Source organism: Chinchilla lanigera, unplaced genomic scaffold (assembly GCF_000276665.1).
Source record: "Chinchilla lanigera isolate Chin_1 unplaced genomic scaffold, ChiLan1.0 scaffold00023, whole genome shotgun sequence".
Taxonomy (NCBI): domain Eukaryota; kingdom Metazoa; phylum Chordata; class Mammalia; order Rodentia; family Chinchillidae; genus Chinchilla; species Chinchilla lanigera.
This window is the reverse complement of record NW_004955424.1, coordinates 13,801,937-13,824,815: the sequence shown is the minus strand read 5'-3', so window position 1 is coordinate 13,824,815 and position 22,879 is coordinate 13,801,937. Positions and strand designations below refer to the sequence as shown.

Here is a 22,879-nt window from a genome sequence, read left to right as displayed (position 1 = left end):
AAGATGGGACCTGGCACAAGCTGACGCGACTCTGTCACTTCTGCTGCCCCTTTGCCAACGTGGGGTGTCTGCCCCTGTTTCTCTCTCACCGCATGTGACTTCTTCCTTTGCCTTCTGTCTCTCTTATCCCTGTGGCTTGGTCTTCTTCCTCCCATCTTTGTCTCTGTTCCATTTGCTGTCCCCTGCAGTCAGAGGACACAGACCTGCCCTACCCACCACCCCAGAGGGAGGCCAACATCTACATGGTTCCCCAGAATATCAAGCCAGCTCTGCAGCGCACTGCCATCGAGGTGAGCCTGGCCGGGGCGGGGCTGGGGCTGTGAGATGCACGGATCCTTTCTTTTCCTAGTCCCAGCCTTCTCCAGGGCCTGGAGCCATCCCCGGCACTCTCCTTACCCTGTGTCCCCAGATCCTGGCATGGGGCCTTCGGAACATGAAGAGTTACCAGCTGGCCAGCATCTCCTCCCCCAGCCTCGTGGTGGAGTGCGGCAGCCAGACGGTCCAGTCCTGCGTCATCAGGAACCTCCGGAAGAACCCCAATTTCGATGTCTGCACACTCTTCATGGAAGTGGTGAGCCCCATCCCCTGCTGTCTTCTTCGAGTCCTGGAGTGTAGTATGTCTTCGTGGCCCAGGCAGCCTGAGAGTTCAGCTCTAACTCCCTGAGGGATCCTGGGCAGCTTACAGTCCTCTCTCCTGCTCACTTTCCTGTGAAAATGGGGGAGAAATTCATGCTCTCTCCTCCCGGAAGACTTTCATCCTTTGTGCAGCATAAGCAGAGCTGGCTTACGCTTCCCTTCCAGTTCTAGGTCAGCAGAAGCTTCCAGAAGCTCCTCCTAGCCTGGCTTGCCTTCCAGGGCAGGTTTCAATGCCCCAGCTCCCCTCAGAGACCCATGAGGGTACACCTTCATGGTCTCCTCCCCAGCCCCCCTGACCCTGTCCTGCCCCAGCTGAGGCCTTTCAGGAGATCACCCCTTCAGCCCTCAGGCCCCACAGCTCTCTCCAGCTCCCTGGGCTGCCTGGGTCTAGTGGCCGGTATAAGGCAAGTCTGAGGAGGGGAAAATGGTTTGCAAGATGAAAGCGCTATAGAAATTCCAGGCCCAATGGCTGTCAACAGGAGCCTCCTTTTGGCTGAGCAAAAGCTGCCACTGAAGGAGAGCATATAAATTATTTCAAGTTGTGTTCAAAGTGCTTTTGGGGTGAGGGGAGAAGAATCTGTGTCTGCAAGCCAACTCTTGAGTATCCACTTGGGGGGGACTGTCTGCAAGAAATGTCAAGCCCTGGGCCAACTCCCCCTCTCTCCTCAGCCAGAGAGGGTTCAGGGAAAGTAGGTTCTGCTTTCCTCTCAGGCTGAGCCAGCTGGGCTTGGACGGTGAAGCCTTGGGGAGGAGCCAGCCTCCATATATAGCCGTGAAGAGGCAGACAGAAAGGTGTGTGGCTTCCACCCCAGTGGCCTGCTCCTATGCTCAGCCATCTGCCATTTTGGATTTCTAGCTTTTGTGGATTGTCTGGAGGTTTAGTCATTTTGTGCTCCTTGGGCCTGCCTATGAAGGGCCTCCCTTCCTCCTTTATGACTTCCCAGAGATGGGCCTAAGCTGGTGCCCAGAGCTTCCTTTCTTTTCCTCCTAGATGCTGCCTAGGGAGGAGCTCTACTGTCCCCCCATCGTGGTCAAGGTCATCGACAACCGCCAGTTTGGCCGCAGGCCTGTAGTGGGCCAGTGCACCATCCGCTCCCTGGAGAGCTTCCTCTGTGATCCCTACACATCAGAGAGTCTGTCCCCACAGGGCGGCCCAGGTAGAGGGAAGGCCCAGGGTAGAGGGAAGGCCAGGGCAGGGGCTCAAGGGCAGGCACACTTCCCAGCTGGGATGCATGCATCTCTCCTGGGGCTTCTGCTCAGCTAGGCAAGAGCTGGGAGCTTCCCTTCCTCAGGCTGGGCACGCCTGGAGCAGGTGACCCATACCTGAAGAGCTGAGGAATGACAGCTCAAGTGGGGGACAGTTATGGAAGAGTTGAGAGGGAGGGAGGTAACTGTATAGGGAGACAATAGGGGGATGAGAAAGGTGAGGAGAGTAAGAAAGCAAGAATGGGGAGAGGGAGGGATGGGGTCTGAAGAGAGGAAGAAAGGAGACACTGTGAGATGCAGAGGCTGAGGGGTCCCATCACAGCTCCCTGGCTGAGCCCTCACCACCCTGGATGTGGGTCTTCCTGCAGATGATGTGAGCTTGCTCAGTCCTGGGGAAGATGTGCTTATCGACATTGATGACAAGGAGCCCCTCATCCCTGTCCAGGTAGGAAAGGCGCTGGTCCTATGGGAGAGGCACCGGCTTTGACACCTTCTCCCTTGGTTCTTCCTGTATTGTCACTGCTTCTCCCCTACTTTTACTGCCATGCATCCTGCACCCTGCTGGCTGTGACTACATGATGGGGGGACCTAAATAAGGGCTTTCTTTCTGGTGGAAGGCGGGATGTGTGGTCTTCAGGGCAAGGCCCAATCATTTTCCTAGAAGTAAGTGAAAAAAATGAACCACTACTTTGGGGGCTATGTTGTGGGTTTTCCCTTGGGGATCACTCAGTAAACCTGGGTCAGGGAGCAAGTGAAACAGAAGGGAAACCGGGGAGGAAGTGCTGGGGAGCCTTGGGGAGTCCCTCACCTCCCCTTGATGGGCCCTTCATCAGGGGAGGATTCTTCTACGAGCTTGTGCTGGTTGGAACCTTGGAGACAGTTTTTGAAAAAAGCACTAGGGTTTCTTTCCCTATTCTCCCACTCCAGGAAAAGGATGGGAGAGGGACATTATACTCATGATCTCCAACCCTTGGGCTGGGGGCAGTAAGAGCCATCCTTTTGCTATACACTCAGCGACCTATGGCCTGCTGGTGATCTAGGTGCAATGCTAAGTGACATGACAGGAGGTCTGCGGCACCTTTCACCCAGGGGGAGCACTGTCCCCATCTTGGGCCCTGGAGAGTTGCTGGATTCTCCAAGGCTGAGACTACTCAGTCATTCCTGCAGGGGAAATGGAGAAAGCTCCCTGCCATGAGCACCAGCCTTGAACTTGCTGTCTGTTCAGGTTGTCACCCTCGTCTCTGGGCTTTGTGTGTTTCTGGCCACACATTGCATGACATCCCTGGCACCCTGGGGCTCTCAGCGCTTCTGAGCTGTCTGCAGGAAGATCCTTGAAGCTTACAAAGACAGCACATGTGTTGCAGGCCCAGGAGGGGTGCACTTCAGAAGGAGTGTGTGTTCTTTAAGCAAGAGAACAAAATTGGGTGCTGGGTTGAGCTCATTACCGTCAAATGTGTTTATAGGGCATTTCTCTGACACTTAGGAGTGACTGCTGCTTCCTTCTCACTCTCTTATCTTGTTGCTTCCAGGAGAGCATTTCTGGGGTTCAGTTGGGGGCTTAGTTGTTACCAAGACAAGAAGTCTTACTCTCCACTGTCTCTGATGAAGGCATCAGAAGCCCTGAGCTCCCCATCTCCCCATCCTCTGTGGCTGTCCAGGGCTCTAAATCCCACCTATCCTTCCAAACCCTGCTGTTGCAGAAACCTTTGCCCTGCTCTCCTGCTCAACTGGTCTTCTTTAAGTCTCAACTTAGGCATAGTCACCTCTTTTGAGGAATCCTCCCTGGCTCTTCCCCTTCTACTGCGAGGTCTTGGTCACTAGCTTGCCTTAGGCCCTGTGTATCTGTGTAGCTGTCAGCATCTTCCTGGACTAGCCTAAGGATAATGATTGGAGCATCTTCCTGTTTAAATTCTCAGTACTTAGCACAGGGAGGTGTTCAGAAAAAATCTGTCTGGATGGATAGACAGATGGGTGGATGGGTGGATACATGGTTGGGTGGGTACATGTGTGAATGGATGGATGGATTGGTGGATGGATGGGTAGATGGATGGGTGGATGGGTGGATGGGTGGATGGATGTATGAATGGGTATATGGGTGCATAGGCAGATGAATGGATGAGTGAGTGGATGGATGGATGGGTGGATGGATGGATGGGCGGGTGGATGGATGAGTGGATGCAAGGATGGATAGCTGGCCCATCTCTGTATAGGTTTGAAGAGAAACCTTTCCTGGCCTGGAAACCTAAATGAAAATTTCAGATAGCTCTACATTAAATTTAGCTTAACTTCTGTGCTTGTGCCTTCTGGCCTGGTTGGGTGTTTATAGCTGAATTGGGCAGATAATTTGCCCCAAACCCTGGACTGCCTGATCCTGGCTTCTGCTCTCCACCCCTAAGTGGGCCTGTCTGAGACTGTAAGAAAAGTGCAGGGCCTGCCCAGAAGGATTTCCGTTTTGTGTGTGCTGCCCTCAAAATGTCTACAAATTCAGATGGGGAGGGATTATTTTGGGTCCTGTTGGCTACAAGCACAGCCAGAGGCAGACAATGAGGAGGCCTAGTCTGGCCATCGTCCCAGTGTTGACATGAGGGAACTGGGGCTGGGGTCTGAGCCAGAGCCAGGCCTCTGCTCTTCATGGGAGCACTTGGCTATTCCTGCTAGAGCTGATGGCCAGACTATGGGGCAGGGATCTGGGAGCTGGGCTCTTGGCTGAGTGCCACAGGGGGAGCGCTAGCTGCACTTGGACCAAGAGGTGAAAGCAAGACCAGCCTGCCCTGAGCGAGGAGGCTTGGACCCTCCCCTTACTGAGAAATCTGTCTGATGGAGGAGGCATAGCCCTATCCTTAAAGAGTCCCAAGCGAGCAGGGAGACCAGTCCTGGTCTTCAGGGAGCTCTGGCTCTGTGGGGAGACCCACAGATGTGCTTTTCTCTGAGATCCATTGATCAGATTTGGCTGACTCAGGAACTCTTTCACTTTTATCTCTCAGCTCCTTGCTTCTCCAGCCCCTGGCGCTTTGGAGGACTAGGTACACTGAGGCTGACCTGGGCGGTAGTGAGCTCCAGTTGCAATACTTTGCAGATAATTTCCTCTTTCCACTCTCTCCAGTGCAGATAGAATGAAAGGCTCTCACCTCTAGGGGCTGAAGGGTAAGAAATCTGGTAGAACTTGAATTTTGCCTGGCTCCTGTTTGCCCAGCCCATGTTTCTCAGCAACCTGTTTCTTTTCTACAGTTGATGCCCTCTTCTGGTTGCTTGCTGAGTCCTGGCTGTGCTTACAGCCTGGGCCTCTCCCTCCCTGACCTGGCTCACCCCTACTCTTGCCATATCCCACCTTCTGTCCTTCCCCTGGCTTACACCTTCTCTCTTTTCAGAAGGCCTGCTCACTATCAGGTAGGGAATGCCACCCAAGACTCTTGATGCTCCGGCCGTGGCTGGCAATCAGAGCAGTTCTTAGCTTTCTAGAAGTGTCTTGGTTTGTGTCAAGAGTGGTCAGTTTTGAAGGGGATTCTAAGTATATGTGCAAAGCAGACCCTCTGGGGCTCGTTGGTTAGTGTCTATGTCTGGAGCTGAGGATTCCAGTCCCTGTGTGGATGGAGCAGTGCCCTGAACTGTTTTCTGAGGTGATGAGAACTGGGTGATCAGAGCGTTCCTGGATATTAACTCGACTGTTTGCTGTGGGTCTCTGTGTCTGTCCTCCATGTAGGCCTCAGACTTGTAGCCTGGGCGTGGGGCATGTGTGTTGGGTTGTGTGTGTGTGTGGTGTGCACATGAGTGTGCATGCAAAGTCAGGGGAGGATGTGGCCAGAGGTGTGTCTAGTCTTGGAGGTGCTGGCCAGAGGTGTGTCTAGTCCTGGAGGTGGCCTTGCTAGAATTATGGCCTTCACTTTTAACTTTGCGAGGGAGGGCAGGCCTGGAGGTACCCTTGGCGTTGGAGATTAGAAGTACTTTATTCCATCCGGGTCTCTGCTTTAATAAAATGGATATATTCATTTTTCTCTGGTCATAAAAATGTTTCATAAAATTTGGAAAATATCAAAAAATAATGAAAAGGAGGCAACTGATTCAATGCTGCCTCCAACTGAATCAATTGCTGTCCACATATCATTCTTCCTCCTCTTTTTCCTTCCCCCAGGTTCCTCCTTCTGTCCTTGAGTCTACCTCTGGTTCTGACGCCATTCCTACCTTTAAAACAAAATTAGGGCCTTTGTTTACTAAACTGTTCGTGTCATTGAACTAGTTTTTGGTGTAAAGGTTAGAAAGATGGGAAGAAAAACAGTATGCAGTCACACCCATTTTCTGTACAGGGTCTTGAAGCTGCAAGTAGAGATGGTGGCCCTGTATCTCCCCAGAGCCCACCTTCCAGGCACTGAGAGGCCCCCAGAGCCAGTGTGGTGTCAGGGTGACTCTTGTCTAGCATTCTGAGAGCCCCTAGGGTAAAGGTCTCCAGAAAAGGAGCATTTTTGGGGTGGTAACACAGAGGGTGAACACTTGGGAAGTTTAACTGACCATAGGGAGATGAGAAGAGTCTAGCAGATCTCAGCCAAGAAATGCCACAGGGATGAGATGCTTTATTAACAAGGACACCAACATCTGCAACTCTCCTGGCCCTGAGGAATGCGCCTGGGATAAGTATTTAGAAAAGCTCTCCCAAGAAGCAGCTGAGGAAGGCCTCGAGGCTGAGTGGGCTGAGAACAGAGAGATGGGGGCTTGGCTGATAGGCAAAAGAGCTTGGCCAGAGGCTTAGAAGTGGGACTGTGTGTGTGTGTGTGTGTGTGTGTGTGTGTGTGTGTGTGTATGTTTCCTACGGGGGCACAGCAAGAAGATAGGCCTGGCAGGCTAGCATGGAGGAGGCGTCAGAAGGTGGCACCAATCTGCTCCCTGCACCCATGGGCTGAGGTGCTGGGGCTGACCCCCTCCCAGGGCCCCAGGCTTGGGCTAATTTGGAGCTTGCTACTCTAGTTATAGTCTCTGGGACACCGTGAAGATGGAAACACTCTCCCAGAATTGGAGCAGCAAATTATGCCCGAATTCCAAAGGAGAACGTGTAATTTCTGAAGCTGGACCAGATCTTTGGAGCACTATGTTTAGCTTTATTTTCTCTCCCCTGTTGCTCTGGTGAACTGCCGGTTTCCCTCTCATTTTTCTAAAAAAGAACTATATTAAAAATAACAATAAGGCTTCTGTGGGGTTCAGGATGAGAACAGGAGGGGCAGGGCCAGTCTGCCCAACTAGGGGTGCACGTGGAGTTCATCCAGTCTATTCTGGGGCTCACATCATGCCAACAGCACACGGCCTGTGGCACTGGCTGGGTGCCCACAGGCCACTCTGCCCTCCTGCCCAGGCTTCTGCTGCTGATATGCCACTCAGTGATGTGCCCTTCACAGAGCAGGAAGGGCTCCACGAGTCCCCACAGTCTCCCTCAGGTCCCCAAAGGGCTTCCACCTCTGTGCCCTTCTTGACTGTCTGGAAAGTGTGTCCCAAAGCACAAGTCCATCCCTCAGCTCCGGGTCCCCTCAGGTCCCTCACCTCCCCAGCCTCCCTCCTGTGCCTTTCCTGCGACACTGCCTGCCTCTCTGGACTGTTTGCTGCCTCACCCAAGCTGTGTTTTCTTCTCCTTTGCCACTGCTAGTTGCTCTGGCTGTGCATCTCTTTCTTGCCTTGTCTACCTGCCAGGCCCTATCACTTCCTCCTGGCCAGTTATAGTGGCTTCTGATGTCTCCCTACCTCCAGCCCTGAGCCCCGAGGCCTTCTTGGCCCAGCAGCCCAGGAATAAGTTCCCCGTAAACTGCAGAGTTAGAGTAAAGAAGACAGCTAGCAAGGACTTGATGCACAGGTATGGCAGGGGTTGGACTGTAAGACTTCAGTCTCCCTGATGTAGGGCTTTGTGGTGCCCAGGTTCTTGAAGAGAGAAGACTGAGAAAGCTATGCCTGGCAGAAATGGGGGCGCTTAGCTATTCAGACTCGCCCCACCCCGCACGATGCGAAGCTGGGAAATCTCTGACACAGGCTGACTCTGAAAAGGCAGGGGAAGCATATGAGAAATGGCTGAATTGGCTGTGCCCAGGACAGTGAGAAACCGGAGCCCCTTCAAAAAGGAGGCCTCACCTAATGGGGGTAGGCATAGCTTTCATTTCATTTATACCCACTGTTACCCTGTGAAGTAGGTTTTTTGTGTCTTATCTACATGGGGACATTGGCTCAGAGAGGTCAGATGCTTGCCCAAGGTCACCCGGCCCGTGGAACCATGGGGCCAGGCTTGCCTAATTCTGGAGCACAAGTTATTGCCACATCTGTGGCTGCGCCCTGGAGAAAGCAGAGGGTGCCTGGATGGAGGGAGAATATACTCCCTTGGGGTTGTCCAGCCTTTTCCAAATGCATCCTCGAGTCTTGTTGCTAACCTGCATGTTTAATTTGTAGCTTGCCGATGGTCTGTCAAGCTTGGGCCCCACTAACATGGCGTCTTCTCCATCCAGTCCTCATGTATGTATCACTTACCTACTTGTGGGTCCTTGATTTTCCCTGGGGACTGGGGATGGGAGTTAGGAGGGGAGCACAGGGGAGGGAAGAAGGGAAGGATTTCTCTGCATAACACAAGCACCTGTGCAGCAATGGGTGGGCGGGGTGAAAGCTATGGGGTAGAGTTACAAATGTCCTCGTGTTATCCCTGGTGCCTCCTGGAATTTGTGTTCCCTGGTGTGAGGACCCGGGCTCAAGTGGGGCTGCACGGGCTGGTGGAAGCAGAGAAGACTCTAGGTAGACTCTCACTGTGGGGACATGGGCCATGAGAAGCCTCTGTGGGAGGTGGCAGGGCCGACTTTCTGCTTTCCAGATGCAAGAAAGGTGTGTGTCACTGAGGAACCCTGGCTGGTCCTGGCAGGTTCTAAGAGGTCTGCTTGGCCAGTGGTCAGTGACTGCTGTTCCTAGAAGGGCTCATTTGTGCCTCCTCAGCAGATTTCCTCTGCTTTATCTTTTTGGGTGGGGCTTTCCAGTAAGATGACATTGGAGTGAATCTTTACCATGCCTTCATGGAGGCCCATGCTTGGGCCAAGTGGAGCCCTGACCTGCCGGGGGAGGCATAAGAGATAAAACTTGTCAAAAAGTACTGGTTTAAATTCCCTTCATGATGCCAAGGGCAGGCATTGCTGTATTGTCTTCTGGATTTCTAGGAGGAGGCAATGCCTGTTTTCCTTGTTCTGTGATTTATCTTTTGTAGAAGAAACAGGAAACACAAAGTGTAAGGTAGAGAGTTAAAACCACCCGTGTTCCTATTTAGTTGAAGATGAACACTGTGAAGATTTTGATGAGCTTACATTTTTAGATATCTTTTATGGTCACGTGCATACTTTTAAAAACAAAACTGAAATCATATTGAACTTTGATCTGCATGTTAAATTTAAGGTATAATGTGAAGGCCTTTCCATATTTTTTATAAAAACTATGGCTGCATGTCATATGGACATCCATAAAGTATTAACTACTCTGTATCATCAATTTGTTATTTAATTTGTTAATTCTCACTGCTGTCCTCTTTTATATACTTTAGAGGAGATTTTTTAAAAGTTTGCTTTCTGTAGTCATTTCTCATTAAAACTTATTCCTAGGCATTTTATAGCTTTTATTTCTATTTCTCAGAGGAATATTTTTTCCTTATGATTTTTGACTATGGCTAAAATATAAGAAAACAATTATTTTTGTATACTTGTCTTGAAACTGACTCTTTATTAAGCTTTAGTATTAGTTCTGATAGTTGTTAGTTGATTTTGTTGGGTTTTCCAGGTGGATAAGTTTGTTTTCTTCTGGTAATGATAAATGTGACTTTCTTGCTAATAGCTCTATCTTATTCTTGCTTTTTTTTTAGAATAATGTTTAATAATGGAGATGTTAGTGATCAAAGTAGTTTGCACCCTGACTAATGAGAATATCTGTACCATTAATTACAATAATGATAGACAGTCTTGATTTTTGTCAAGGTTGTATACTTTATAAAAAGTTAGTTTATGCTGAGCAACTTATGTGAAGACAACAACTTGCAGTATAACAACCATTGGTGAATTCCTACAATGCTGTCTAGTGAAACTACGTATTGTCTCTAATGTTCTTTTAAATTGTCTCTAATGTTCTTTTATTATTTTCTTATTCCCTTTAATGATTTGATCAATCTTCTATTCTTACATCTGGTAATCTGCCCAACTTCGTTGAAGATAGCAATACGTAATAGAACAACCACTGTTGATCCCTATCATTTGGTTTGAGACTCCATATCATTTTTAATGTCCTTGCTTTGTTTTGTTTATATTTTGCTATTGTTCTTTTTTCGTACTATTTTCTTTAAAATAAAAAAGTTAGTTTATTAATAGCTTCAAAATAGATAATACTATGGGAGTTTAATTTTATCAGATATTGTTTGGTGTTTATCAAGATGGTCATTTTGTTTTCATTGCCTTGTTAATATAATGCATAATTTTCCTGTATTCGTGGGGTAACCCAGATTGGCCAATTAGTCATGGTGTTCTAATTTTCTGAGACTGAGTCCCTCCTGTCCCATGCCATCAAACAGATGGCTGGCTAACTGAAAATAAATCGCTAATCAGGTACTCATTTAAAGTCATACATACGTGCCACAAACATTTCGGTTTTAACCAAAGCCGTGTTAATTTACAATCATCTGATGTGTGCTGAGCCCTCTGCTTTGGGTTTCAGTGTGCTGAACTGGGTGTCACGTCATCCTTTTGCTATAAACCGCAGCCAATTGTCTATGATTTTTAAGTTTTGATGAGAGGTTAATGATACTTGCAAACATATCTGAATGGCGAGTTCTTTTAACATTCAAGATTCTTCCCACACCCTTTATGCTGTCTCACTTGGACTTAAGTTTTAAAAAAAAAATTCAAGAATTAAGTTCAAATTTTACGTTTTTGCAACGTTTATCAGTTATCGTGAGTACATGTGGCAGAACCAAGTTTGGAAAGAAAAGCGATTGGCTGGTGGTAAACAAACAGAGCACCTGCTGAGAGCTGCCCTCCAGAGAAGCCTCAGGCCTCCGCTGGCTGAGGACCTTAGTCAGGTTGGTGGCAGACAGGGCATAGTGTCTGTTCATCCAGGTGAACCAGAACTTTGTAAGCAGAACTTCTATTATGTATTGGGTTGGATTTACTGTTACTTATTTAGAATTTTTGCATCTCTACAAATATTATTATTAGAATTTTTGAATCTCTATTAATATTATTTTTAGGCTCTGATACCAGGGTTTACCAACTCTTTAAACATATTTTTCAGGTGTGCTCCTACTGTCTGTGCTTTTTAAGTCTGTATGGGGTGAGAATTATTGTTTCTTAAGGTACAATACACTAGAGCCACTCTTTCTGAATTTTACTAGTTGGAAATGACGTGGTAAACATTTTGAATAATTGCTTCATGTAGAATAATATGAATCAACCTAGATTTAAAAATGACTAACAATCATGTAACTTAAAAAGTGGTGGCCACACTGTGGAGATTCTTCAAAAACTGAAAATAGAAATTCTATTCAAACCAGGTGTACCACTTCTGGGTATTTCTCCAAAGAGTTAAAGACATCAGATTATGGAGATATATGCATATCCATGTTTATAGAACAACCCACAGTAGATAATTCTTGGAAATGGCTTATATGTCCATCAACTGATGAATGGGTAAAGAAAATGTGATATATAGTGGAATATTACTCAGCCACAAAGAAGGATGAATTTCAGTAATTTGTAGGAAAATGGATGAGAACCTTACAATCATAACGCTAAGTGAAATAAATCAGACACAGGAGGTTAAATGTTACATGGCTTCTCATATATGAGAAGTCCAAACTATAAATGATTTAAAGAGCAAAATAAAAGAAAGATGATGAGGAATGAGGTAGACCTTTTGCAAATGGGGTGGGGATCTAGCACTGGAAGTGGGGAGGGGAAGGGAAAGTAAAAATTAAGAACAGCTATGTGTATGTACCAACTCCGCAGGATGAATGTATTGCAAACATGCACTAATAAAAATTTTCAAAGCAAATAATATACATTAGCCAATATGTATATAATTACAAATGGGAAAAATGTGGCCATGTGAATTATATGTATGATTTAGATGATTAACAAAGTTAGTTATTTTTTTCTTGAAGGCTGTGTTGCTTTTTTTTGAGACAAGGTCCCACCATGTAGTTTGGTCTAGCCTTGAACTCACTCATGCAGCCCAGGCGGGTCTTGAATTTGCAGCAGTTATCCTGCCTCAGCCTCCTGCGTGCTGGGATTATGGGAGTGTGCCATCAAGCCTAGACTTGTGTTGTATTTTGCAAGGTTTGAATTACAGAAAAATTTTAGGAATATAAATCTTATGTAATCGTATAAAATGCAACTGCCCTGGTGCAACTCATATGTAAAGCTGGGCCCAGCCCCTTTTTAAGGGGGGGATTCTTTGATCACTTTCTACTTCATCAGTCAGTTTGGTAGCTTGGATGTGCCCATGTTGCCTGGTGACATTAGGATGGGTTTGTAATGTGGTGACAATAAAAGAAAATACTTCCGTATCTGTTTTATTTTCATCCTCGTGCTTAGTTTTGTATATTTGTTTTACTGTATTTATCTTTTTTAAAAATTAGGCTTAATACAATTTCATCTGTTTTAGGATTTTTTTTCATCCAAACACAATTTTTGCTGATATAAGGTTAATTGCTTCAATTTCTAGTGGGAGGTCATTTTTGAGCTCTCTCACTCTGAAATTCCTATGATATATATTTGGGTTATTTTGAATTAACATTTCATTCTCTTTTCTTGAGAAAAAAAAACTTTAAAAAGTGGTGTTTATTTGCATTCTCTTTTAAAGATGTTTAAGTTTTGCTGTTCATGCTTAAGCATACCTAAGTTTGTATTACATCTGGAGTGTGTGTGTGTGTGTGTGTGTGTGTGTGTGTGTGTGTGTGTATGTACTGTGAGGTTGAGTTAGTTTTTAAATATTTCCCATATGAATAACAATGCTCTATGTGACTATCATGTTAGTATAGAATGACCTATTCTTTTTGTTAACTAATTATGACAGTTGTGTTAAAAGAATTTCATAGAAGTGTGAATCTGTTTATGGGCTTGCAATTCTATTTTACTAGTCTATTTCTTCTTCTGTTCTAATATTCCACCACCTTTTTTACTGTAATTTTTCTAATAAGTTTTGATATCTGATAAAAAACTATCCAATCTTGTTTATTTTCAGCAGTTTTATTGCTATTCTGGTCCCTTGCTTTTCCACCTTCAGAATCAGCTTGTCACCAACATTAACAAAAACCAAAATAATTGTTGAGATTGTGTGATTGAGTTATAGCTAGTATCTGGATCAATTTGGGGAAGGATAGACAGTTTCATAGTATTGTCATTTAAACTGTAAACACGATATATCTCTGTATTTAGGTGTTTTTAATGTCTTAATATTTTTATAACTTATCAAACAAGTCTAGTACAACTTTTTTTTTTTTTTTGGTTTTTCTCCGGTACCAGGAACTGAACTCACGACCTTGCACTTGCCAGGCAGGCGCTTTTGCCGCTGAGCTAAATCCCCAGCCCCTAGTACAACTTTTATAGGTTTAGTTCTAGCTCTTTTATGCTTTGCTGTTACTTAAAGGTACATTTCCTTATTAGTTTTTGTTTAAATAAACACAATTGATTGTTGAACTTTCTGGTTAATTCTATCGATTCAAACATTTTCCTGGGTTTTCTGTGTGGTCAATCATCTAATTTGTAATTAGTTACAGTTTTGATTCTTCTGTGTATGTTTTCTTTTTTTTTTTTTTCCCCCACTGTTTTCTTACCTTTCTTTGCTGCACTGGGACCTGCAGTGGGATTTTATGTACCCGGTTTAAGAGAATACTCTTTTTTGCTCCTAATTTTAAGATGAATTATTTTAACATTTCACCACCAAGTATGAAATTTATGAGGTGAACTATTGCTAGTCAGCTAGGAGTTTTTATCTAGAATATTGTCATTTTATAAATGCTAGTTACATACATGTTGAGGTGACCATATCATTTTCCTCTTTTTATCTGTTATTGTGGTGAATTACATTGATAGATACCTTTCTCATTTTTGTATTGAAACATTTTTGAAACAAACTAACCTAACCTGGTCATGATATATTATCTTTTTTTTTTCTTCCTGCATTGCTGGATCCAGTTTGCAAACAGTTAGTTTAGGACTTTTTTGAATCAATTTTTATGATTGATAATGGCTTGATGTTTCCCTTTCTATACTGTTATTTTCAAGTTTCCATGTCTATGTAATAGCAACCCTATCAAGTGGCTTGAATATAGATACTCTTTTACTAGTCTCTACAAGAACAAAAGGATGGGCATTATCTAGCGTCTAAGTGTTTGACAGATTCACTTAAAAAACTGTCTAGACTTAGCATTCTTCTTCGGGAAATTTTAAACTGCTGCTGCAATTTTAAAAAATGTTTATAGGACCTTTGAGATTTTATATTTCTAGGCAAGTCACTTTTGGTGATTTATACTTTATAGGGGTTTATCCATTTCCTTTTAAATTTATTGGTGTAGCATTTTCCATAATACCTTCTTAATTTTTCTAAAATATTTTCTTTTCTATCTAGTTTGTCTCCTTTCATTCCTAAGATTATGCTTTATTTTTCTTGCCAGAGTTTGTCAGGTTCTTTTCAGTCTTCCAGAAATCAATTTTTAGTTGATTTTGTGTATTGTTCCTTGTTTTCTAGTTTATTAATTTGTTCTCTTTCTTATTTCCTTCCATCTATTTTGTGGGGTTATTATATTTTTGACTTTTGTATAAACATTGGAGACTATAAAATTCATTCTAAATACTGCTTTATGAATCCCACAGGATTTGAAAATTTTGTTATTTTTCATCCTGAATATTTTCTATTATTTCTTTTTGACACCTTAATTACCTTAAAATATGTTTTGGAAGTTTCTAACTTACATTTTAAGTTATCTTTTTTGTTACTGTTTTTCAGTGTAACTGTACAGTGGCCCACAAAATGTAATTCATGTGTAATAATGCTTAAAAATGACCTGACACATACTTTATGGTCTAGGTAAAGGTCAATTTTTGTAAATGTCCCATGTGTGCTTGAAAAGAATGTGTAAGCTCCAAATGTGTTTTACATATAACATGTCCATTTAGAACAGGTTTATCAATTATATTATTTAAATCTATATTTATTCTGAATTTTGTATGTATGTGGTTTATCAGTTTCTGGAGTGTTAACAACACATCCTACTTTGATGTGATATTCTTTAGTTTCACCTTGTAATTCTGCCTGTTTTTTCTTTGTGTGTTTGATGCTGTGTTATTGGGTACACACAAGTTTAGAATTCTTACGTCTTCCTGGATAATTGAATCTTTTAACAATATGTCTTTCTGCCCCTTAAGATCCCTATTAATAGGTCAGACACGGTAATCTCAGCACTCAGGAGGCTGAGGCAAGAGAATCATTGTGTGTTCGAGACCAGGCTGGGCTACAAAGTGAGCTCAAGGCCAGTGAGACTCTGTCTCAAAAAGACAAAAACAAAACAAAATAAAAGATAAAATCCCTATTAATGAGTTTTTCTTTTTAAAAGTCTGTTTTAAACTGGGTGTGGGGGCACATACCTGTAATCCTAGCACTGGAGAGGCTGAGGCAGGAGGATTGTTGTGAGTTTGAGGCCAGCCTGGGCTACAAAGTGAGCTCAAGACCAACCTGAACTTTGTGGTGAGACTATCTCAAAAAGGAAAAAAAAAAACAAAAAAAACTGTTTTATTTATGTTAATATAGCTGTTTTATTATGTTAATATAACAGTTTTCTTTTGGCTAACATTTCCCTAGTTTATTCTTTTCTATCTTTTACTCTCCACTTCTGTGTGACTTCATGTTTAGGTGTCTCACTTATGAACAGCAAATGGATTCTGTTTTTTTCTTAATGCATCTTCTTGACCATTGTTAGTGATATATTTGAATTTATTTCTACTATTTCATTTTGTATCTCTTTTGTATCCTGTAATTTTTCTAATTTCTTATTTCTCATTTTTCTTTTTGGGTTAAAAAATCCTTCTTTCTTTTTTCCCCATGTCTTTCCACTTCTTCAGTTCAACACTATCCCTGACTTCAATTCCTTTAATTACCAGTATAGACATTTTCACGTGCAAATGTAACTCAGTAAAGTCTTTATTTTAATTTTAAATTTAACAGTCATGTTTTTCATCTGGCATGTGCAGCCTCTTCCAGATTTTACAAAGCGTACTTTAACTCTAATCACTTACCAATTTCCAAATAACTCTATTATTTTAAACCCCATTTATCAGCATTTTTATTTTTTCTAATTTGAAATTTTATTTGTTCATTTGTTGGTAGTAGCAACTCCTTTGCTTTATTTCCTCCCTATGTAAAGGGGGAAGAAACCCCCTTTCCTGCCCTCTAGTCCCCCACGACACAGTCAATCGACTCTTGGCTAGAGAAGAGTACAGGCCTCACAGCCATCTCCAGCTCTGAGCTTCCAAAGGTGCGTGCATCTCCAAGTCAGCATTGAATCCACCAGAAAACAACAGCATCACCCAAAGACCAGGGGTGCAGTAGCTAAGTCTGAAGCTTTACGGTGGGCCAGAGGCCACTTCTGGGCGATGAGTCTTCCCAAAGTTTTTTTTTTTTTTTTTTTTTTAGTATTTTTTTTTTTTTTTGTACCGGAACCGAACTCACGACCTTGCGCTTGCCAGGCAGGTGCTTTGCCGCTGAGCTAAATCCCCAGCCCCCTGGGCGATGAGTCTTGATACAAGAGGCCACCTAAGCTTGGCTCGATGCAACCCCACAAAAATGAAGGTCACCTCTGTCTGTACGGAGGGATGTCAAGGGTAAGGGCAGCCCTGTTGTTAAAAAGAAAACACGCAAGTCTTTCAAAGAAAAGGAAACAATCTGAATAGGATCAAACAACATCCACCTTGCTGTGCCCAGGTGGTCACCGAGTCAGCGGCAGTCCAGGAGCAGATTTCCAGCTAGAAGGAGACAAGCGGGGACTTACAGGCCACATAAATTTGTCTCACGGGAGCCTTCCAGGAGGAAAACGTCACTCTCAGGGTCAGCTGATCATGACTTCACCTAGGGCCACCGACACCGCTGGCTTATAGCCCTTGAAGTGACCATGGATTTGGCTAGCTCTCTGCTCTGCCACCCCCCACAGCTGGCAGTGGTTTCTGTGATGAGTCATGTGTCATGGCTGATGACGATCGCGGCACCCTTATATTCCTTTCTGCTTGAGATATCAACAAACTCTACACCCAGGTTATTGGTTGGCTCATGTAGGATGAGCACCTCGGGCTCCCAACAAGCCAGCTCTGCAAACACAGCTTGGGCTTTCTGCCCACCAGACAGTTTGCAGACCTGCATGGTAGGGGCGTGACTTTTAAGGCCAAAGCAGCTCAGGAACTTGTGGGCATCCTGGTAGGGCAAGTTGAAGATGCTTGCAGATATTTGGTGGGCGTCTCTTCCATGTGCAGCTGCTCTGCATAGTGCTGGTTGAAGAAGCAAATTTTTAGCGGGTAGTTCTTTCTCATTTCCCTGCAGGTTGACATCAGCTTGCTGGTCTGCAGCAGAAGCAGTGTGCTCTTCCCCTTGCATTGGGGACCACAGTGCAGACCCTTGAATCCATGTTGATGTCAAAATCCAGGTTCTTAAAGAGTTGCTTCTGCTCTTCATAACCACATGCTTCACTGTGCAGGCCCAGCACAGGAGGGGTGAGCAGCAGGGGATATGGGAAGGTGAAGTGTACTCCTTGGGGTGCCTCAGGAACTCAGGGGCCTCTTGAGATTCTTCTTCTTGGTTTTTCCACCTGCTTGATGAACTTGCCATCAGCCTTCAGCTTTTTCTCCTGCTTCTCATACTGCTTCAGCAGTTCTTTTTGCTTCTGCTGGTACATCTTCTTGAAGGTCATGTAATTGCCCCCTATTGTAATGGAGCTGTTGATCATTGAGATGGATAATGTCAGTACACATGTTGTCCAGGAAGCCCTGGTCATGGAAGATGATCAGCAATGTAGTTATTCAGCCACATGGTGCCATTGACCTCCAGGTGGTTAGTGAGTTCATCCAACATTAACAACATGGCCCCATGTACAACACTTTGGCCAGGGAGACCCGTATGCACCAGCTCCCCTGAGAACTTCTTGGTGGGCTTATTCTGCCTCTCAGGGTCTAAGCCTAGGCCAGCCAGGTTCTGCCATGCTCTGGCCACTGCAGCTGCTGCTCCAGTGGCCCACAACTCCTCACAAACCTCCTCTAGCTTCTTGGCAGATGTATCATGCCCCTGTTCCAGCTGTCCTGCAGCTAGCACTCCTCTTTGCAAGTTCAGTTGCTTGGTGTAGGCTTGAAGAGTGGCCTACACTGCTGACATCTCAGCTGCTACCACCTCCTGTTCGTACAGAAACATGTTAGCATTGGGAGGGATGCTCAGGGCATGATCTGTGATGTGCTTGAGGGGTGTGGTCTTTCCTTTGTGGATTGGATCCCACCATCCATAGAGGTGGCCAACTATGGTGAAGAGGCTAGTGTTGACAGACAACTTCTTGCCATGGGCCAAGATGATGAACTTCTCAGCTTGATGTCAGATGCCTTTTCTAGTGTGGCCTGGCAAGAGGACATCTTTTGGGATCATTTTCCTTCTTCCTCAAGTATAACCTATTGAGATTCCTATAGTTGGGGTCAATTTATTATAAACTTTCTCACTTTCTATTGTTGAAATAGACTGTTCCCTTCTTTTGGAAACACTAATTTCATAGACAATTATATTCTGTCAGCTGTATCTCTTGGCTTCCGTTGTGCTGTTGTCTTCCTAAATCTGCAGGCTTTTATTTTTAAAACATTTTTTGTTAGTTCTGTATTGTTTTGAACTGTTATTTCTTCAGGCATTACATATTCCCCATTCTCCATCATTTCTTTTGGAACTCTGACTAGATATAGAGTACACTATCTCTCTTCTCTATTTATTTATTTATTTATTTATTTTTATTTTTTTGTTTTTTTTGGTTTTTCTCCGGTACCGGGAACCGAACTCACGACCTTGCGCTTGCCAGGCAGGCGCTTTTGCCGCTGAGCTAAATCCCCAGCCCCTCTCTTCTCTATTTAAAGTACATGGGAGGATGTGTGCAGTTTATGTGCAAATACTACATCCTTTTACTTGAGGAATTTGAGCATCTTTATAGTCCCTGCGTGGGGGTCCTGCAGATTCTCAGGGGCAACTGTATTATTTGTTGCTTTGTATCGCACTTTTGCTAATTTTTGAAGCTGTATCTACTAGGTTTCTTATACTTTAGCCATTTCAGATTTGTTATTTAATCCCATTTATTGAGTTTTGAGTCCTAAGTATTGTATTTTTATTTCTCAAAGTGGTTATCTTTTTTTTTTCCAAATCTGCTTGTTTATTTTTGAAGTTTTGTCCTTTTGCCATACTAAAAATATGTGCCTTTTATTCCTTTAAACACTTTTTTTGTTAAAGTGTTTTGGACAATTCTGCTTTCTGTATTCTAACAGGTCTGGTTCTGTAGTTGGTTGGTGCTAGCTGGCTCTCGCTGATGGTGTCTCCTTCCTTATGTATTTTACTATTTTTGATTGTGAACTCATATTCCTTGGAACTTTATCTCAGAATTCTTTGAGGCCTAGATGGAAGTCACATTCTTCCCAAGAGGATATGTGTTTACTTTTACAAGATGCCTGGAGACACTACAAACCCAGATTCACTTAAACTAAGTGCTCAGTTTGAGGCTTTTTGGGTACCATAGTTAGTATACATTTAGCTTCTTATTTCTCTTCTTATTTTCCTTTTTCATTTGCCCCTGAGGATTTTCTTTACATCCCCATCCCTTCAGCCTTGCATATAAAATAGATATCTGCTATTTCAGATGTTCTTCAAAGATATCTGCTAATTCAGATGTTCTTGCTTGGAGGATTGCTCTGGTTGTCTAGTTTGTTGTTTTGCTGGAAATCAAAGTCTTTATTTTAATTTTAAATTTGACAGTCATGTTTTTCATCAGGCAGGTTATATCTCCTTTAGTACTAAGTACTCTGATTTCTTGTTTGTGGTGTCTTCCTGAGACTTCTTATGAACATAACTGAGAAATTTGTTTTATTCTGCTTTTGACTCAGTTTAGCTGAGGGAGACATTTGTCTCAGTGATCAGATTAGTCCCCTTCTTGTGTATCTTGATGTCTCCTTGCTGTCCTTGGTTTATCCCCACAGAGGGAAGTCCTTGCTTGTCAAGTGTTGGGAGCTCAGGCAGAGTCTGTCCATTAATGCATGGTCCCTTCTCATGTAAAACTCAGTGAAAGAAAGAAAGAAATCATTTAGATTTACTTGAGTTTGACTTTGCCTGTTTAATATGCAACAGGATGGAAGAAGAATGAACTCAGAGCCTGGAGGATGTGTTTCCTCTGTTTACTGTGGTGGCCAGGTGTAGCTACTTATGTGAGAGCTGCAGTCTGCCTATGGATTCCTATGCTATGTAAGAGTTGCTTAAGGAAAGAAGAGTTGACCTGGCACCAGACCTACTGAGCAGCACTGTTACATTAGGGAATGGTCTACAGACTTGGCTGGTGGATCCTAAACCTTGTGGCTTCAGACACTTGGTGAATCAATTTTCTCAGGGTGAGATGCTTACTATTCAAGCCTCTAAACTGAGGTCACTGGTTTATGAGTTTACAGTGAGAAACACACCTGCTTGGTACACATGACACTGAATGCTAGTCCAGCTCATGAGCTCTGTAAGCTTGGAAGTTGTGAAAAGAATAGTAGGGGAGGTGGGTGGGAAATCAGTGTGAGGAAAGCGAGTGGCATTATTTAACACTTACTGGCAACTGACCAACGTGGACTAAAACACCCATCTCCGGGGCTGGGGATTTAGCTCAGCGGCAAAAGCGCCTGCCTGGCAAGTGCAAGGTTGTGAGTTCGGTTTCTGGTACCGGAGAAAAACCAAAAAAAAAAAAAACAAAAAACAAAAAAAACAAAAAAAAAACCCCACCCATCTCCGAGGTACGGACAGCTTTAGTCCTTAAACTTGGTGACCTCTGCCTTGATGGTGCTGGTGTGGGCTACCAGAAACATTTAACCTGTTCTCCTCTTTCCCTATTCTTCCAGGTAGATTTATTGCATTTTCCATATATTATGTTTCTAAATATGTTATTTTTTCTACTTGCGGTTAAGTCATCCTTGTGGAGGTGATTTTTGCTTATCCTTATTCTGACCCATTGTGCGTTTATTTCATGGTCCAGTTCTCCTAGAGAAGCCCTGAATTTCTCTTAATTCCAAGTTTTAGGAGGATGCCTTCTTGTAGCTCCTGAATACTGACAACAATTTATCCCAAGACTTTGAAGCAAAGGTTTTCTGAGCAAAGGAATCAATTACTGGGTGTGGTTTCCGAATGAGGAAGCGTTTCCAGAAGGAGTTCAAGGCAGTTTTCCTCGGAGCTTCACAGTTGCACCTCTGAACTTGAGGAACTGAGGGGGGAGGACCATAACTTTAGTAACATTCTGCTTTTACCTGTGCTTTTGTATATATCAGATGAGCTAATTCGGAAGATACTCATCCTCTCCTGAAAAGAAGTTTGCTGAAGACATCAGGTTGACAATATGGCGTAGCAAGAATTACTGTAGGTGTTCCAAGGTACTAGAAGTGTAGTTCTTTAACAATATCTCCATTCGGCGGTGTTGCCCGCACAGCCTGACCTCCCCACTCCCATGAGTTCTGATCAAGGAGTTCCATGCCCATCACTGCTGTAATCTGGACCTTCCTTGTGACTCATTCTTTCTCTCGTTTTCTCAGAGCAAATACAAATCGCCCATCAAATGACAAGTGAAGGCATGGGGAGGGGGGTGTCTGGCGAAGGAAGGGAAATCAGAGCTGAAATCTGTTAGCTATTTGGAGTAATTGGTTATTTGCTGTGTTTGCTGGTTGGGAAGCAGAGCACATACTTTACGGTCTCTCCTGTTACGGGGGCTGGAGTCACTCGCCGATATTGGATCCCCGGTGGTGCTGGAGCCCTTGGCTCGGGGCGCCTTTCTCCTGCTTGGCATTCCTGTGGTCTCCTCGGGGGTGTACCCCTCCTCCCTTGATGCACACTGCAGGGGGGACAGCCCAGGGTGAAACTTGTCTGGAAAACTCCAGGGCCTCATCAGGGAGGAGGCAGCCCCAGCTCCCTCCAGCCAGCCCTCCTCCCCTCGTCCCTGGCCCTGCCACCGCCTCCTCTCCAGGGGTCTTTCCCCTGGCTCCTGAGGGACCCACTTGCCCATGCAGAGAAAAATGCTTTTCTCTTCCTAGAGGGACATTCCTAGTTTTCCTTGGAAATCTGCAGGACTGGAAGAAGCTTTCCCTGAGATTTAACTTAATGCCTTTCTATCCTTGCTGATTCTGTACACCATCTCCTGCTGTCTGGGTCAGGACAGCGATTGGGACTTTTGCGTCTTTACTACTGAGCACAGGTTCCTCTGAGGGTGCTCATGAGGCCTCTGAACTCACCCGGTATCCCCCTCCTCTCCGAATGAACTGAGGCACGGGGAAATCAGACTGAGTGAGCAACATGTTCAAAAAATACTTGAAAAGTAATGTAATTTTTGTGTATGAGAATGCACACAGTTAACTAGAAAGTAGGTTGACTTTGGCACATAGTAGGCTCCCCCCAAATCCCTTTAAAATTGAATTTAAGATAGCTAATATTAGTGTCTCTAGTTTGATGAATGCTTGTGCAGTCCTGGGAAGGTCTTCAAAAATAGTTTTTCTCTTAAGTAGATTGCTGGAACCCTTGTTAGGCAAAACTGTCCACATAAGCAGAATGAAGCTTAGGTAAGCTCTTGCTTACTCCGGTCCCACTGGAATCACCACAGACTAATTCTGAATTAGAGAAGTTTTATTATCTCTGCATAGCTTGAGGACTGTGATGGAATCTCTGCCACCCTACTGAATACATTTCCATTCCTTCAGGCATTCTGCATGGGTATATGTGGTCATGCTGCCTTCAGAAGACCAAGTCATAGATTGAATGCTTTTCTTAG

At 44.3% G+C, this 22,879-nt stretch overlaps 1 protein-coding gene across 16 annotated transcripts in view; it reads left to right on the top strand.

Annotated features, from left to right (window-relative positions):
- The window catches only part of Dysf (dysferlin), a 214,308-nt gene that overhangs the window by 145,622 nt on the left and 45,807 nt on the right, over positions 1 to 22,879 (top strand). For 8 of the 16 annotated variants that reach the window (XM_013514697.1, XM_005385592.2, XM_005385588.2 and 5 more), the window contains 5 exons: positions 189 to 290; positions 410 to 571; positions 1,628 to 1,793; positions 2,211 to 2,287; positions 8,257 to 8,319. In XM_013514697.1, coding sequence (XP_013370151.1) covers positions 189 to 290; positions 410 to 571; positions 1,628 to 1,793; positions 2,211 to 2,287; positions 8,257 to 8,319 — 570 coding nt within the window. The remainder of the gene's footprint in view (positions 1 to 188; positions 291 to 409; positions 572 to 1,627; positions 1,794 to 2,210; positions 2,288 to 8,256; positions 8,320 to 22,879) is intronic. The other 8 variants (XM_005385594.2, XM_005385590.2, XM_005385600.2 and 5 more) reach the window with 1 other exon arrangement.